The 18856-nt window shown below is 47.0% G+C and overlaps 1 protein-coding gene across 2 annotated transcripts in view; it reads right to left on the bottom strand.

Annotated features, from left to right (window-relative positions):
* The window catches only part of FAM171A1 (family with sequence similarity 171 member A1), a 125796-nt gene that overhangs the window by 51915 nt on the left and 55025 nt on the right, over positions 1-18856 (bottom strand). For both annotated transcript variants that reach the window (XM_059184055.1, XM_059184054.1), the window contains one exon: positions 7655-7882. Coding sequence is in view for 1 of the 2 variants with exons in the window: in XM_059184054.1 (XP_059040037.1) it covers positions 7655-7882 (228 nt within the window). In the remaining variant the exon portion in view is untranslated. The remainder of the gene's footprint in view (positions 1-7654; positions 7883-18856) is intronic.

Here is an 18856-nt window from a genome sequence, read left to right as displayed (position 1 = left end):
AATGAGGTCGATCCATACAAGGGAACATCGTTCATCCATAAAAAGGAAAAAAACATACAGATTCTACACCACAGATACACCATGAAAATGCTACTTGAAGTGAAAGATGCCACACACAGAAGGCTCCGTATTGTAGAATTCCATTCACCTGCAAGGTTCAGACTAGGTCAACCACCGAGACACAGAGGAGACTGGTGGCTGCCAGGGCCTGGGGGCCATGGTGGGTACAGAAAATATTCTGGGATTGGTCAGTGGTGATGGCTGTATACTCTTGTGAACTGCACACTTCAAAATGGTGAATTTAATGGTATATGAATTATACCATATATAATGGTATATGAATTGTATTTTTAAATACAAAAAAAGAAAAAAAAAGGAAAGAATTCATCTTAGGAGTTCAAAATTGGGAGAAAAGTCCACTTCAGGTTGGGGGAGGGTGGGTCAGAGAATGCCTGTGAGCTAGGACTAAAGCAGGGAGACCCGACCTTGGATAAATCCCTCATAACCACTTCAAAGGAACACTTAACCTCCTTTCACAATGACCCCTTCTCCCAAAGGCACTGGGTCCCTAACGCCCTGGAAGAAAGGATCATTGTCCAGATGCTGCCTTCAGGATTGCCCTGTCCCATGGGAGAGCTCACACATATCCTAAGTAGCACTTCCTGGGCCCTGAAAAGCTCTGTGCCGACTGCTGTGGGGGCTCTGAGCTCTCACGTCTCCTGTGATTGGTCTCTCGAGATGTGTGTGACCACAGCAGGGGCTTCTGTTAACACTTCTAACCGAAACCCTTGGTACTTCCATACATAAGGCATCCACTCTAGCAAACATTCTCAAGCCTTATTTCCTGGAGAGAAAAATGACCTTTCGTGATGAGTGGGCTGAGGCAGCAGAGGCACCACCAGGGCTGGGAGGGAAGGGACTGAATGCCTCCCGGGGTTGGGGGTGCAGAGAGACCCTCGGACCCCACCACAGGGGAGATGCTGACGTTTGGAGGTGCTTGTCCTTCCAGGTAGATGTTTGTTTTTTTGGTAATAGAGAGAAAGGAAGGTCTAACTGTCCTTGCGAGAGTCAGAAGACTTCACAGAGCAGCAAACAGCCAGGCTGGGCACGAAGACCTAAGACGAACTCTCCAAGAGAACATCAGGCAAAGAGTTATCAGTGCGGACAAACACAGGGCGGGTCAGATTCGTCAAGAGAGTAACAAATGGCCCAGCTCTAGAGACCACGAGGTACGTAAGAAAAAAGTGGCTAGGGGAGGAGGGTCTAAACTTTATCCTGGGGACACTGAAGGCCTTTTAGGCAGACATGTAACATAATATGTATATGTTATAGACATATAATATGTATATATGTGATGTGTGTGTGTGTGTGTATATGTATACATACATACATATATATATATTTTAAAGATTTTATTTATTTATTAGACAGAGATCACAAGTAGGCAGAGAGGCAGGCAGAGAGGAGGAAGCAGGCTCCCTGCAGAGCAGAGAGCCCGATGCGGGGCTCGATCCCAGGACCCTGGGATCATGACCTGAGCCCAAGGCAGAGGCTTTAACCCACTGAGCCACCCAGACGCCCCAATTTTTTTTTTTCTTTTTAAAGACATGAATGCTCCCTGATTAGAGAAGGTGGTTAGAAGGGGCAGATGGGCCAGGTTGGAGGTTGCTGCAACAGGCTTGGTAGAGTCATAACTACGGAGAAGGGAATAATTAAGAGGTGGACTTACAGTCTTGTGTTGACGGACTGCATTTTCTAGAACTAAATCTGTTTTAGCTGTTCGCCAAGGGTAAGGGCTACTCTCCTTATGCTGGGCTTCCCCCCCTCCAATCTACACCTCCCTCCTTGCAAGGGCAGAACCAACATGCTCCCCAGGAAGGACTGTCAAGAATGAAAACAGAAATCCATCCCCAAATCTCTGAAGAATGCACAGGCCAAAGAAACCGTGTGTGCCAGTGTAGTGAAGAAAGAATTTTGTAGTTTCGAATTTTCACCACGTTTTGGGAGAGGGTCCCAACTTTTCTTTATTCCTTGCCCAGGTGTCTGCAGTACCAACACTATAACCTTGACCTGGAAACAAGCTTACTCTGCCTTTCACAATAGGCAAGTAGGAGGTTTGGTCACCTCTTCTGTCAGATTCTAGTTAAGAGTATCTTTATTATATTTACGAGGCAAGCAGAGAAACATAACCAAAGACCTCGGTGGACCCTTGAAAATTACTCAGTCTAATTAATTTAGTTTTAGAAATGAGAAATGTGGTCTTGGAGAGCCGGGAGGGGCCCCCTTGTGGGGGATGGCGGGAGGCGGGCAGGGTGAGAACCCAGGGGTCTTCACGCCTAGCCCCAAGCCCTTCTAACGAAACCACATCATTTCCATTTTTTTTTTTTTCTTAAAGATTTTATTTATTTGACAGACAGAGATCACAAGTAGGCAGAGAGGGAGGGGGAAACAGGCTCCCGGCCAAGCAGAGAGCCCGATGTGGGGCTCGATCCCAGGACCCTGGGATCACGACCCGAGCCAAAGGCAGAGGCTTTAACCCACTGAGCCACTCAGGTGCCCCCATTTCCATTTTTTTGACTCATTTAAGAAAATGATTATTATGGAGATGGTTGCTTTTCTTCAAATAATCATGTTAATGAAGTTGAAACAAATGTAATTCCAGTACACTGAACCCCCATTATTCGTGGTTTCAGCGTTTGCGAATGCGGCTCCCTGCTAACGTGCATCTGTGACCCCATAGTCAATCCTCATGATGCTTTATACGTGCAAAGAGCAGAGCAGTCAACAATTTGAGGCTCAGGACCATGCGCTTCCAGTGGAGGTCAAACAAGGGGAAGCTCTGCCTTTCCCTTTCGGCTCATATACTGTAAGCATCCTCTGGCGATCTATTTTGTGCCAAGTTTTTCACATTCCTGTGCTTGCTTTGGTGATTTCACTGTTTAAAATGGCCCCCAGGCCCAGGGCCGCCATCTCTAACTGCAGGACGGCTGGGAGGTGCTTATGGGAAACATATATGTCAGATAAGCTTTGTTCAAGGAGTTATGAAGCTGTGGGCCATGAGTCCCATGTCCATGAACCAGCAGTATGCAGTAAAGCATGTGTCTTTTTTTTTTTTTTAAGTTTTTAAAATTTATTTATTGGGGAAAGAGCACAAACAGGGGTTGGAGCAGAGGGAGAGGGAGAAGCAGAACACCTACTGAGCAGGGAGCCCAATTCAGGCTCAATCCCAGATCTCCCAGGACCCCAACCGAGATCATGACCTGAGCTGAAGGCAGACACTTAAACAACTGAGCCACCCAGGTGCCCCTAAATCATGTGTCTTTAAACACCCCCAAACACACATAAACCAAGGTGATGTATTGTTTAGCCGATGAAAATGTTATGACAGGAAGCCCGTAGGACCCTAACCTGCATCTCCCCTAAAATCCATGGCTCAGTACTGACCCTGGGGTCCATGGTGACTTTATAGAACACACTGATACTGTGTGTAGCAGCTCTCCCAGCAAAGGTGGAGTCGAGGTGTCCGGCTACCATTTGAAATTCCCTGGGTTGTTTCCAGTGATTTTTCAGTGTGAAAAATGGAGGCGGTCCAATATTTTCTTCATATATAACCTAACAAAGATCATCTTCCTGTTTTGTGGGCCTTCTCAGAGTGCTGTCCCAGGTCTGCCCCCCATGCTTTGGTGGGTTCATGGTTTTGAACTCAACAATGCCAATGAGTTCATGGTTCTTATCTCAACACGGCTAATGACCCCTAAACCACGTTTCTACCTCCAAACCCCTTGAGCCCTCAAATCATTTCAAACTACAAGGCTAAACACATCTGTGTCCCAGAGGCAGCTCAAAACCAGCGTCCTCTCCACTAAACTCATCATCAGTGATGACCCCCAACACTCATTCCTGCCCCACCATCTCCCCCACCTCCACTAGCACCTGCATTCACCTCTGTCTAAGCTTCAAGCCTGGGGAGACGATGCACAGGGGAGTGGGGAAGAAGAAAGGGGCTTCTTTTAACCCACTGCATCAACTGAGTCAACCTGAGGGAACCACGGAGTGAGTGGTGGGTCTCCTAATCCCACTGTCCATCTGTTCCAGCCGCTCTATCACCAGCTAGAAACCCAAGATTCCACTTACATTTCTTCTGTTTTGTCCTTGCCTTTTATTCTCTCTCACTTGTTCCCGGAGGCATTCTGCATTTCGTCTGCTAAATAATTTGTCAGGTTCATCCCCTTTTCTCTAAGATTTTTCTAGAAGATCTCCTCAGTTGTACCTGTATCACATCCACTTTCTGTAGCTCACAAAGCAGGGTCCCCAACATCAGTAAATGCTTTCCATTCGTGAGTGGAGTGTGGGGGGGTAGGTGGGGAGGGGTTACTTGTTAAATTGCAGACGTCAGGTTCAATGTCCCCGGACTGAATGGATGAGTCCTGGAATCTGTATTTTTTTTTTTTTTTACAAGCACCTTTTTTTTTGGGGGGGGGTAAGATGTATTTATTTATTTGAGAGAGAGAGAGAGAGAGAGAATGCAACCACCAGCGGTGGCGGGTACAGGGCATAGGAACAGAGCGAGAAACTTTAGCAGACTTCCACAGTTAGCACAAAGCCTGATGTGGGGCTCAATCCCAGGACCCTGAGATCAGGACCTGAGCTGAAACCAAGAGTCAGATGCTGACCCGACTGCGCTACCCAGGTGCCCCTTACAAGCACCTTCTAATGCTAATGTCTATTCATCCTCCTATTCCCTCACCTGGGCTGAACTTTCCTTCTCCAGCATCCCCTACACATATGCATGCGGGAACAGACCCATTAGGCAGGAATGGCTTTGAAGCTAACTACACAACTCCCTGGAGACAAGCTCTGTGTCTCTTGGTCTCTATTCTCAGGGGCCAGGGCAGTGCCTAGCCCATAACAGGTACTTAATAAATGTAAACTGAACTAAAGAGAATTTTTGTGAATGAGGGTAGAAGCCGGGTCTTTACAGGCAGAGACAGCCACACTTGGCTTCCATGTGTTCCCAGAGGCGGTGGGGGCTCTGACGGGCTGTGTTCAGCGGCGCGGTGGCACAGAGATGAACACCGACGTTGGTATTTTGCCAGCCACTGTGCTATTTATTGAGCCCCTACTGTGTTTTAGGTGCTTTAAGGTTGTTTATGTACGTTCCCTGCTTTTTAGTCAGAACAACTCTGCCAGGTGATATTAGCTCCATCCTACAGGGATCTGCAAGGAAGCTCGAGGCGCTCAAGCAGAGACTGGGTGCCAGAACCAGGTCAGCCGGTTTCCAAACTCCACCCTGGCAGCATCTCCCTCCAGCCCTCAGCCCCTCCTTGTCCCTTATCCTGGTGCCAACAGACAATGTGGTCCAGGTGCTAGTGGCAGCCTGAGGTAAGGGGACAGAAGGGGGGGACATGTCAACTCCCCACCTACCCCATCCCAGGCTAAATCTGTGTCAGGCACCATCTTGTCTCTGTGGGAGATGAGCGCTGTGAGGTGGTGAGTGGTAACTTCACACTGTGATTCATAATAAGAAATACGTATCTGGTCTTGGTCCTGTTTCTGGACTAGAGCTCCTAAACCCATGGAATTTCCTAAGTGATAAGAGCCATAAAGGTGGCTTGTCTTATTTATAACCTGTCCCTTTCAAGGCAGCTTTAGCTGATGAGGAGACTTCTGGAAAGCCTCTAGATAGCCTAAGGGTGGGGGCTGGTCAGCCAGAGAACCAACCAAGTTGGAAATTCCAGCCCCACTCCCTTGACCGTGGGGAGGGCAGAAGGGCTGGAGATGCCATCAGTCACCAATGGCCAATGAGTTCACCAGTCCCGATTATCATGAAGCCTCGGTAGAAACCCAACAGGGTGAGGTTAGAGAGCTTTTAGGTAGGTGTACACACGGAGATGCTGGGAGGGTGGTTTGCCCAGGAAAGGCATGGAGATGCTGCACCCCTTCCTACAACCCTTGCCCGTGTGATCTCCTCCATTCTGGCTGTCCCTTTATTTTTTTTATTTTTCAAGATTTTATTCATTTATTTGACAGACAGAGATTGCATCTAGGCAGAGAGGCAGGCAGAGAGAGAGAGGAGGAAGCAGAGAGCCTGACGCGGGGCCCGATCCCAGGACCGAGATCATGTCCTAAGCCGAAGGCAGAGGCTTAACCCACTGAGTCACCCAGGTGCCCCTGGCTGTCCCTTTAATAGTCTTTGTAATAAACCAGTGATCTACTCAGTAAACTGGGTTCAAAACAAAAACCAGAAAAACCCCACAGGCCCAGAATGGTGTCACTTAGGCCAAATTACCAAACTGGAACTTAATACCGCACCTATCCTGACTGTGTTTTCAACCTTCGCCAGAAATTCAGTCAACTGTCTCAGTCAGGAATTTTTTTGATTGGCATCAGGGAGGTACCTGGTTACATGGGCCCTCCCTCTCCGTTCCCCCTCAAAAGAAGATGAGGTCAGACCCACCTAGAAAGACCCCCTGCCCTCCCCACTAAGGAAATATGACCTTGCCTGAAAGGTCTTTTCTTTTGTTAAGAACTCCTCACCTTCTTCCTATAAAAACCTTCCCTTTTGTGCAACTCCTTAAAGCTCCCCTCTGCTGGAGAGATGGGTGCTGCCTGATTCATGAATCACTTAAATAAAGCCAAACAGACTTTCAAATTTACTTGGCTGACTTTGGTTTTTTACCAACCGTTTCCCTGAGTTCTGGAGCCACTCTGGCCAATGAGTTGAACCCGAGGAGGGGTATGGAGAACCTCTGATTTACAGCCGGTGGGTCAGAACCCCAGGGGACAACGTGGACATGTGACAGGCGTCTGACGTGGGGGTGGGGGGGAGGGGTGTCATGGACTGAGCCCTTCACCTGTGGGATCCAATGCTGTCTCCAGACAGATAGTATCAGAACCGAGTTAAATTGTAGGACCCACAGCAGGTGACAGAGCATTTGAGAACTGCTTGCTGTATGGAAAATATCCCACATGTTGGGTGTCAGAAGCACCAGAAGTGAGGAAGAGTACGGCAGAAACACATAGGAGTGGGTTTTCCCGTAGCAGGTGAGAAGGGGGAGGAGAAAAACTATGTCCCCATCACCCCGGGCCTCTCTGGCCAGTGTTCTCTCAGGCCCCATGAGGCAGAACGACGGAGGTCTGCTCCGGAGCCCTGCCCTAATGTCATCCTGCTAGTTAGAATCAACAAGGTACAAAAGAGGACGCAGGGGAAACGGGCAGATTCTGTTGTGTGTGTTGTGTGTGTAAACTGAGGGAGAGCCCCTGCCTGCTTCATACAGGACCCCACCTTTCCTTCCCATAAGAAGCCCCCAAAGGTAGGGGTACCTGGGGGCCTCAGTCGGTTAAGCATCTGCCTTCTGCTCAGGTCATGATTCTGGGGTCCTGGGATCAAGCCCCGCACGGGGTTCCCTGCTCAGCAGGGAATCTGCTTCCCACTCTCCCTCTGCCCCCCACAACTTGTGTGCATGAATGCATGCGTGCTCTCTCTCTGACAAATAAATACAATCTCAAAAAAAAGCCCCCACAAGTAAAGCAGAGGCTAAACCCCCATTTTCCTGATCATCTGCCATCCACCTTAAAAATTGCTTCTGTGTCTGATTCCAGCACTAGGCGGGACCATGAGCTCTGCTTTAGGGAGAGGTTCCAACGGCCTTACCGGGTAACCGGATGGGCTTCCAGGGCGCAGAGTTTGGCACATAGGCGTGCTTCGTGGCGGTGACGATCAGCTGACTGCCAAGCTTATACTGGAACTTAACGAAGGCTGCGCCATCTGTCCCCGATGTGCCGGAGGCGATGGACACCTGGTTGGTGAAAATCTCGATGAGCGCATCTGGGATGGGCTGGTGGGTGCTGGCGTCACTGATGTGGACCTTCAGGGTCACCTCTGGAGGGAGGAGAAAGCAACAAAGAAGAACTACTATTACCCAGCCCACCTCGACAACAATTCTGCTGTAGCTGGTGGGACCGGGGCAGGGGGTATGTGCGAAGCAAACCTAGAGCCACGTGCAAAATGGGAATTGCTGGAACCAGGGAACATTTTCTTGTTAGGGATTCTTTTTTACTTTACATGATTCCCCCCCACCAACCCACCCACCCTGCCCATCACAAACGGCCTTCCTCTTTGCTCCTCTGTGCTCACTCCAACAAATAACAGAGAAAATTCTATCCCTTTAAGATACTGTGTGCAAACACAGTATTCTTTTATCCTTTCCAGTGCTGCTGGCACACAGGGTCCAAACAGGGAGTGTGTGTGGGGGGTGCTACCGACGGACCCCCTGCAGGCTGTCAGAGTTGCACCCAGAGTCTTCAACAGTCCTGCCGAGTGTGGACGAGAGCTACCCAGGATCGCTGTGCTGGCCATCAGGAGGACTAGACCGGAAAGTGGTCCAAAATGTCTTTAAAGGAGGACCTGATGAGTGGGAAGAGAGTAGCTTACAGGAAGGGGGAAAAAAAGATTTGAAAAGATAAATGAAGTCGAGGCAGTAATACTGGCAAACCCAGCTCATGAGTGCAGGATATAGGTCCAAATTCATGTTAAAAATCTAAAAAGGAATGAGTAATTTTCATTTGTTCATGCGAGGGATGTTTACTGAGCTGCTCCTCTGTGCCTAGAACTGTAATCATGTGAACCACAGCGGTGAAGACAAGTGAGGAGACAGGCACGCGCGGTGCTGGGAGAGGTCTGGTGCAGGCATGAAGGGGGAACTGAAGGAACGGCATGCGCAAAGGCTCAGAGGCAAGGGAACAGCCATGCTTCTTGGAGAAACACAGGTTCTGACGGATGTCAGACAGCCTGAGGGCCATGAGGCCCCGTGTGGGAAAGGCTGCAGAGGAGAGCAGGGGCCAGACCACTCAGGGCTTTAGAAGGAACCTAAAAGGATCATTCTGGATCCCAAGAGCAATGGGAAGTCACAAAGAATTTAAACAAGGGGGTGGCAATTAAATTTGTTATAGAAACCTCTGGCCGAGGGGGAAGGATGGACTGGGGAAGAGGCAAGACTGGACGCTGAGCATCCACGAAGAGGCCTCCCAGTAACCCAGGAAGGGATGAAGTGGACCAGACTCCAGCATCACGGCGGATGTCAGCTAAAAGATGCCAGCCAGGCGCTCCAGACCGGAAGGGTTTGAAGGGAGTGGCTGGTGCCCAGTGACATACATAAGTCCACCAGGACACTCCTGGACACTCCTTGCCATACACTTTGAGCTGCTTCAGATCGGAAGCCCTACTGATGCCTTGCGATAGACAGGTGGGGCCAAGGACAAGCAAAGACCCTGCAGGCGACCAGGGAGGCTCCTGTCTACAGAACCACAGGGGTCTGGCTCGGGGGAGGGCCGGACATCACACGGAGGGGGAAGGAGGCAGGTGCCGCAGAGCTGATCCCATGCGCGTGAACCCCAGAGCCCTCCTACTGCAGTTCCCCCTAGGTCTGAATCTGAGCCTCAGCCAGTTCTAGCCAAGGAGCCCAGGGCAAGGTACTTCTCCTCACCAGGCCTGTTTGCTCCTCTATAACGTGGAGGTGACAACAACATATAGTTCCACACGCAGGTGGAGGCACTGAGTGCGGTGCCTCACAGAGCAAGCATAAACACAGTGGTCACCATTAAGCACTCAGTCCTGGCGTACGGGGGTGCTGGACGGGGCACAGAGAAGGGCGCTGGAGGGGAGAAAGGCATAAAACAAAGCGCAGGGACGAGGCATCCGTCTTCAGGGAATAACAACTTTACATCCAAGGCCCTTCCTCTGCTGGGGCAACCACAGTGAGAAGAACGCCTTTTGGTTCAAGGATGGTTGCCTTGGTTAACCAGCCAACTGCCTAAAGTAACCTTCTGAATCCTGCACATCTCAGCCAACCACCCATTTTTTTCCCCCACTGAGCGACCTGATCTATTTCTTGATCAGACAAACCATGAAGAACAGCTAAAGAACCCTAGACCTACGTATTAGAGATTTGCACCAAACAAATCTCTCAAAACCTCATAGAGAAAAATAAATGCTAAGGAAGCTGAACTTGGCTACTCGATTTAGGGAGAAAACGAACGTCCACAGAGGGACAAAATCAACATCATGAAAAGCGAGGATGCGGCCTTACAAAAAGGCACTTGAGTTAATCCGCTCCAATCTTATCGGTTACCTCAATGCAGATTTGCAGGATGTACACTGCCTACGTGTTTTCTTATTTAACCCAAGTCTTGGTGTCCCCAGGTGGCACCCGAAATTATAACATAAATTAACTCTGCGTTTGTTAATACGCACACAGCAGAAATCCCCTAGAACAGGGCAAGTGGAAAGGTAGTTTTGTAGGACTGCAGGGATAATTTATGTAATTTTATGGTAATGAAACATTTACCAACAATTGGGATTACAAGGTTCCTGCTCTCTCTTCACTGTTTGCGGCTTCACAAGAGCAGCAAGGATCTGGAAAAAGCCAAAGCACTTTTGAATCAACGGTGAAAGGCGTTTTACTATAATTCATGTCCTAGATTCTTACTACTGGAATTTCTTCTAACACCAGAAGCCTACTTTACGTTCTGCAATTATATACTTTGAAAGAGATCGTTTAGCTACTTTGTTTGGAATGACAGGAAGGGAGAAAATGTCAGTACGGTTAGATGATTATTACAGACTACTGGGGTATCAGTTTTCTAGAGTAACATCTAGAATTAGGTTATCCATTCAACAGCAAACAAAACTGTTCCCACCAAATGACTAATTTTAGGACTAGGGGAGGCACTATTTACTGAAACTACTCTCATTTTGCAGAGTCAAGGAAGACCCTGTATACAGGGCTCCAAACTAATTATGCATGAAGACGCAGTCTGTTTGGCTGCCCATCAGTGAGAGCCGATGGACTCTACTGAGCTAGGGCACCGTTCTTTTACTTCTTACCCTGAACATCCATCACCAAGCTCTTACTGATTTTGCCTGCAGAATGTATGTCACAAGGCAGGCCTTTCTCTCCCACCCTTGTTAATGTTGCCCTATTTCAGAGCCCACCATCACCTACCCTGACGGCAGCCCAGCCTCTTCACAGAAACCACCACTGTCTTCACACCTGCCCCTGAGATCCCACCGAAGCCAGAGGGAGCTAGCTGGCATCCTGATGTGACCACTTCCTGTCCCCCTCCCAACCCTTTAATGTCTCCCACCAAACACGGCCGGATAACAAATGAGGCCAGTGGCTCATTTTTGAATGGTCCGTGAGCTAAGAATGGTTTCTTTTCATTTTCTTTTTTTTTTTTAATTAATTTATTTATTTGACAGACAGAGATCACAAGGAGGCAGAGAGGCAGGCAGAGAGAGAGAGGAAGGAAAGCAGGCTCCCTGCTGAGCAGAGAGCCCGATGTGGGGCTCGATCCCAGGACCCTGGAATCATGACCTGAGCTGAAGGCAGAGGCTTAACCCACTGAGCCACCTAAGCGCCCCCTAAGTATGGTTTCTACTCTTTAAATGGTTGAAAAGAAAAAAAATCAAAAGAATAATTCATGTCCTATGAGAATTACCTGGAGTTTGAATGTGTGGCCATAAATAAAGTTTTATTAGAGCACAGCCACAGTCGTTTGCATATTGTCTAAGGCTGTTTTTGCATTTCAGTAGTGGAGTTCTGAAGCTTTGATCTCAGGGCTTGTAAAGTCTGAACTATTTACTTTTGGCTCTTAAAATAAAATCTGCTGCCCCTGACCTACAGGATACACTTCAAGGCACCTGAGGTCCTCCCCAATCAGGATCCCTTCCATCCGCACGTCACTGCCCACAGGCCCGCAGACGCCACCCCGTGCGTTCCTTACTCCTCCTTTCTGCGGTGGCTTCTGATTTTTGTAGGAAAGGCCCTTCTACAACATGACTTTCATGTTCCTTATTTCTATTCATCTTCTGAAAGGCCACCTTCAGGTTTGAGAAACTGCTCCTAACTCAGCAACCCCCCACCCAAACTGGGCTAGAGGCCCCTCATCTCCGTCCCCCCAAACTGTGCACACTGCCGCTGCTTCTCTGTTTCCACTTCAGTGCTTGCTGCAGGCCCGCTACGCGGGGAGACAAGAGGATCAAACCCCTGACGCTGAGGAAATTTTGGCTTTAGATAATAAGTAAATACCAAGTATAATTATGAACTGAGGACACCAGCAGGAGCGGGAACCTACCCCCAACAGGGAGGTCAGGGAAGGCCTCTGGAGGAGATGTCATATAAGCTCAGGCCTGAAGGACACACAGGAACCAACCAGGCACAGGGGCAAATGTCCTGAGGTGAGAATGACTTAGTTGTTGGAACTGAGTAATAACCAGTGTGGAGGGAAATGCTGGAGGGCAACCAAACATCCTAACATTGTGTTGTCCAAGATGGGGGCCACCTGCCACAGGTGGGCATCTAAATTTCAGTTTAAATTAATCAAAATAAGATTAAATAAGAAACAGAACTCCTGGATCACACTATGCACATTTCCAGTACTCCACGGCCACCTGCGGTTAGAGGCTCCCAGAGTGACCAGCAGAGAGAGACCATTTCCAGCAACACAGAAAATTCTACTGGATAGCACTGATCAAGTACTACAAACTCTCATCTCAGGACCTGAGCAAAGAAATGCAGGTACCTGAACGGTTCGATGAAGAAAATACATCTGAGCATGCCTCTGAAGCCCTAATGGGTCTGACCTGCACTTGAAGTCCTTACAGTGACTTGAAAGGTTCTGTGTTCTCTGTCCAGCCCCTCCCCCAAGTATCTGCCTACCCCCACTTCCTACACCTTCCCCCATTCAGGGAATAAGGCAGAGGCCAGGGTTCTGGGAATGTGCTTTGTACCAAACGTTTGCATGCCACACTTTTCCCCAACACCCTTCTGTGTATCTCTCTCCTCCCTGTTGGCTTAAATGTCACCTTTTGGGGCACCCAGGTGGCTTAGTCGATTGAGCATCCGACTCTTGGTTTCGGCTCAGGTCACGATCTCAGGGTCATGGGATCCAGCCCCAGGACAGGTTCCATGCTCAGTGGGGAATCTGCTTAAGATTCTCTCTCTCCCTCTCTCTCTGCCCCTCCCGCCACTCGATTGCTCTCCCTCTAAAAAACAAAAACAAAAACAAAAAACCAAAAACCAGTCACCTCTTGAGTGACTTTACTAACCACCAGTTCTTTTTTCTAACTTTTTAAAAATTAAAAATATATATATAATTAAAAAAAATTTTTTTTATCAATGAATTAATATAGATTGTATTATTAGTTTCAGAGGTAGAGTTCAATGATTCATCTGTCTTATGTAACTTTTATTATGGAAATTTTAGAACATCTATACAAACAGGAAGAATAGTATGAGGAAACCCTCTGCACCAATCGAGTTTCAAATACCAACTTTCTACCATTCTCCTTCCACCTGTTCTCCCCTGACTCAACGTTTCTTCCCTCCCTCCTTCTCTCCTTGCTTTTTTGCTGGAATATTCTGAGGCGGATCCCAATTGTATTAGTTCACATTATTTCCCCATAAATACTTCCATTTACAATAGATAAAGACTTGGGGCGCCTCGGTGGCTCAGTTGGTAAAGCATCTAACTCTTGATTTTGGCTCTGTGATGATCTCAGGGTCATGGGATCTCAGGCTCCTGGACATGGAGCCTGCTTAAGATTATCTCTTAAAAAACTCCAAAACAATATAAGACTTTAAAAATAACCAAAATGTCATTATCATACCCAATTTATGGAACAAACTCTTTACATTATTTCATATTCAGCAAAAATTCAGTTTTTCTCTGCTTGTCTAAAGCAATTTTTTCTCTTCACGGTTCTGACCGTCCCATCCAAAATGCCAATCCCAACGCCACCGTGTGCTTCTGATACTATCCTGCTCTGCTTCTACTTCTTCTTCTATATACAACCCTCATCAGTTCTATAATGTTCATAACTTACATGTTTATTAACTGTCTGACTCCTCTAGAATGTGAGCTTTGAGACAGCTATTTTGTCTGTTTCTTTTTTTCTTCTTCATTCATGTATTCCAAGCACAGACAATAATGTTTGGTATAGAGGAGGCACTCAATTAGTCTGCTGAATGAATCCCTAAAACTAATGGGCATTTCTAGATATCATCAGGTACATGGCCTAAATAGCTCTGGGTGGTTTTTGGTTGTTCCATTTATTTCCTATTCATGGTTGTTTTCAATAGACACTACTGAAATTCATTTGAAAAACATTAATTCAGATAGCTAATGAACTGTAATAACGAGAAAATATTTACAGTACACTTAGCATGACATCAGGTACTATGGGGGAGCAAAAAAGAAGAAAAAAGATATGAGTCCTGTTTTTACAAAGTTTAGGGTTTTCGGGGCAGTGGGGGAGGTAAAACCAACAGACCAACTCACATGACAGAGAGCAAAAAGGATGGAACTGGGTAACAAAGAGTAAAAAATATAGCAAAGAAGAGATTAATGAGGTCTGGAGTTTATAAACAAAAACAAAGAAAAAAGATCTCAAAGGTCTGTAGAGGGAGAGGTGATGTGGGGGTGACAGGAGAAGACTTACAAAGGGGGGTGCCTGTGACCGTCCCGTTAACTGGAACAGGCAAGTCCTGCATGAATACCGGTCCCGATGCTTATGGTTTATGGAGTTCAGTGTGGGATGCTTCCAGAAGAGCTGGGAATTGAAGGGAGGCTGGAAGGATAGTGTGGGAAGATGATCAGCATCTCCTGAACAGCCTTCCCCTCTCGACTGTGCTCCTACATCATTCGTGCGGCCTCAAGGACATGCCAGAAAGTTTGGTTTCTCATCCTCCCTGGTAGCCGAGGAGGAGGAATGGACTTGGACTCTGCAGATCTGCTATCCTCTCTCTGGGTTCTGCTTTAGAATACAGCAGCATAAAAAAGCAGGTGCTTTTTCTGACCGAAGGAGAATGCAACTGGTTTGGGGCGAGCAGTGCAAGCCGCCCTGTCTCAGTGCAGGAGGGAAGACAGGACGTCCCTGGGTCAGTCTGGCCCTATGGCTTGGGCACTGTTCTGATTACGAGCCCCATCCTCCAAGAACTTCTGTGAGCTCCCTGAAAGCCAGACTGATGTCTTGTCTGGTTAAACTAGCTAGGGTGGGTCATGGTGTCTGTACTCCTCACTTCTGGACTGTCCTAGCATGACACCATGTGGCTGAGGACTGTCTTCTTGGAGCTGCACCCGTCAGGGTCTCCTCCACACTCTGGCTTAACTTCTCAGTATGTGTGATCATTAATTTTATGCATCTACTTCACTGGGCCACAGGGTACCCAGATACTTGGTCATCATTATTCTGGGTGCTTCTATATGGGTGTTTCTGGGATGAGATTAATATTTACATTAGACTGAGTAAAACAGATTGCGTTCCTTGATGTGGTGGGCCTTACCCAACAGTTGAAGGGCTGAATAGAACAAAAAGGCTGACCCTCCCCACAAGTTCTTCCCGCCTGACAGCCTGTGAACTGGGATATTGGCTTTTCCTGCTTTCTGAAGGTGAAATACCAACTCTGCCTGGGCCTCAGGTCTCAGGCTTTGGACCACGACTATACTCTCGGCTCTTCTGGTTCTCCAGCCTGCTGAATCAGGCTATAGATCTTGGGGTTTGTCTGCCTCCACAATCACATGAGTCATTTCTGTATAATAGCTCTCGTTCTACATAAACATACATCCTATTGATTCTGTCTCTCTGGAGAGCCCTGACTAACATAATACCCATCCTGTGTTCTCATTCTGTTTGCTTGAAGTGGGTGGAGCCCCCCTCCCCGGAATGTGGGCTCAGGTCTCTTTTCGTTACACACTCTTACTCAGCGAATTATTTCGGGATCACAATTCAGCCACCGCCTCTAGAGCATTCCCCTCAAATTTTCACCAGCCAGTGAAAGCAGCGAGAAGGAAGCAATAGCTCCTCAGAAATTCTCCCTCCACCATGATTCAGGGCTCCTTTGCTCTTGGCAAACACAGAGTTTGGCTCTGTGGGCACAAGCTAGTCCATTTGAAGTAGTACAAAGAACATCTGCTTTGTGGGTAGAAAACGAAACATTATCTTTTAGTCATTTCCTTTCTTCTGCCACAGATTTAGAATGAAAGGCAACAAGGCTGTTTCCGATTGCTGGCTTCAGAGAAGCCACCAGTTCGGCAGCAAGTTGAGAGCAAACATAGTGGTAGGGGCAAGAGGCCGGGCAGATGGTGTACACTGTGCTGGCTCAGGAGGAAGCCTGGTCAGGGTCACACACTGCCCGCCAACCCTGGGGGGCCTTGTTTCTCTCTCTCCCGTGTCTTCTTCAAAGACTTTATGCCTTGAGTTACTTTCCTGCAAGTGACAGAACACATTAGTTCATAATCTCTCATCCAAACTCCAGGCCCAACATCTCAAGTCTCTGTCACATGCTCCCATGTCCTCTGTCCTACTCCAGATGGGAAGTCCTCTGTGGTTTTTGCTGGGGACAGAGCTGGGAGATGAGGCTCACCTGCTCCCTGAACAGCCTGCGCCTCTCACCTTCCACCTGCCCGGGGTCTCGCCAACTCCGGCTCCATCTGGGAAGGGACAGTGAAGTTCAGGGGCGCCATCTTTTTTCGTTCCATTTTGGTTTTGTTTCTAAGAAGTTTTTGGCTCCCTGTGGCTGTGTTTCATTCCCTTTTATATCCTCTCAAATTAGTCTTTATTCTGGGATTTTTAATTTTTCCTTTCCTTTTGGTTTTTAGAGCTGTTGGTTTCCACAGCAACCCACCCGGTTGGAAATGCAGCATTTGCCAGGCTGGCCAGAGGGGCTCCGCTAAGGGGAGGTCCTTTTCCGGCAGCAGACCAAGCAGAGGCGTCTATCCCAAGTTGCCTGGAGCCCCTGCGGCTGCCTCACCCCCGGCCAAGCAGTGGAGAAGGAATCTTGAGCTGCCAGAACTATGATTAGTTAGACTTCGTGGAAAATTAAAGGAGTTATGATGGCTTTTTATGTCTTACATAAAACAATAAAAAAGGACCCCATCATTGAAAAACGTTTTCCAAACAGGAACTTATTTTTAAAACGCTACCAGACCTCTGCTCTAGGACACTTTGCCCCATGTTACTCAGTGGTGACAATTTTATAGTATTGGGGGACTCATGGAATTTCCCTGTCTTTATGCAGCAATTACAGGCACATCTGAGTGTGAAGAGGAAACTTGCCATCTGCTGTATGTATTTTATAAAAATGAAAGGTTTTACTTTGTCATCTGGCAAAATTAGAATGTACTTTGTACTAGAGTTTTCTTGTATTTTCTCCAGTTTCACCTAGTACATATGCACCTTATCATTCGATTTTATTTGCTCTCAAAATCTAATGAATGTCTTTCAACAAAATTATATATATATTTTAGATTTATATACATCACATATTGTATGATATACATAACCTATATTAACTTATACTACATTAGTTATACATAATTATATGTTGATATATATATTTTATTTATATCTTATATATTATGTTAAATGTTATATATATATTATTCATATATAGTACACATATATATGTAACAGATGTTATATGTTATATGCCATAGTATATATAATATCTAATACATATATATATAATATGTAGGACAATAAAAATCGCTACAATTGTGTATCCCAGGACTCCCGTATGGCCAATTTCAGCTGCATTTTAAGCATTTGGCAAGCCTTGTGTGTACTTAATTATAAAAGTAATATTCCTTATTCTTCTGCAAAGACCAGCACTTCTGTCCCCAGAGGAGAAAGGACAATGCAGGCATACTTCAGAGGGACAGATCTGCTGGGCACTGGTCCCTCCCTCCTGGTCCAACTGACTGTCCTGTCAGGAGCCAAGCTGTTCTGAAGACACTTTTGCTCCTGACTGAATCAGGAGCCGCCCGGAGTCCTCTCTATTAATCTGTGGTCACAATATCTAATACAGAATTCCTCCCCCATTTCAGGAGGTTTTCCGTGCAAGTGTGTCCCTTAATTATCAGTGGAGGATTGTGATCTCTGTATTTTCACTTGAATTTCTGTTCACTTGAAAATGCATGGAAAAGGTACATTTGCTGCTGCAGCCCAGCCAGGGAAGTTAGGATCCCATTTTGTGCCTTTTGGTGTATTACAATCTCTGGCAACTGACTTGTGCTCTGAACATCATGAAAAGACCGCTACAAGGTCAACTTGACAGTTACAGCTTCCCGCTGGTATAATAAGGAGAGATCTGGGCTGTTTCCATGAGCGGCTTCTGCTGGCTGCCCACCTCTGCAGGGGACGTGCTCTGTCTGCACACAACGTATGTTCTTACCACTCCCTGTCCCCGACCCCTACATCTGTCGAAACCTCTATGGAACAGACGTTACTTATGTTACAGATGTTACGTATCTTACTTCCGTCCTGGCAGGGCTGCCGGGATCTCTCTGGGCCATAAATCAATGGATTTCCCCCTCATAAGAAATATGCATGAGGGTCAAACCGATGATCATTCCATTAACAATTTCCTACCCAACATCACCAAGTTGCGAAGAATGTTGAAATACACAATAAACATTCATGAAAGCAGCAGTTAATGAAGCCATGATATATAGAAAGAATACATGATGTATCTGTGTATGACACTGATTTTCTATTTTTTTTGTTTTGTTTTGTTTTTAAAGATTTTATTTATTTATTGGAGAGAGAGAGAGAATCAGAGGCGAGAAGGTCAGAAGGAGAAGCAGACTCCCCATGAAGCTGGGAGCCTGATGTGGAACTTGATCCTGGGACTCCGGGATCTTGACCTGAGCCGAGGCAGTTGCTTAACCAACTGAGCCGTGCAGGCAGCCCTGATTTTCTTTCTTTCTTTCTTAAACAACAGGATGGCTCCTTCCCCCAACCTGAAACAGTCTATAATGGAAGTAGAAAATGTAGTAACACTCGAATACCAGCAAC

Source organism: Mustela lutreola, chromosome 8, assembly GCF_030435805.1.
Source record: "Mustela lutreola isolate mMusLut2 chromosome 8, mMusLut2.pri, whole genome shotgun sequence".
Classification (NCBI taxonomy): domain Eukaryota; kingdom Metazoa; phylum Chordata; class Mammalia; order Carnivora; family Mustelidae; genus Mustela; species Mustela lutreola.
Note: the sequence above shows the minus strand (reverse complement) of the source record. Positions and strands in the feature narration are given on the sequence as shown.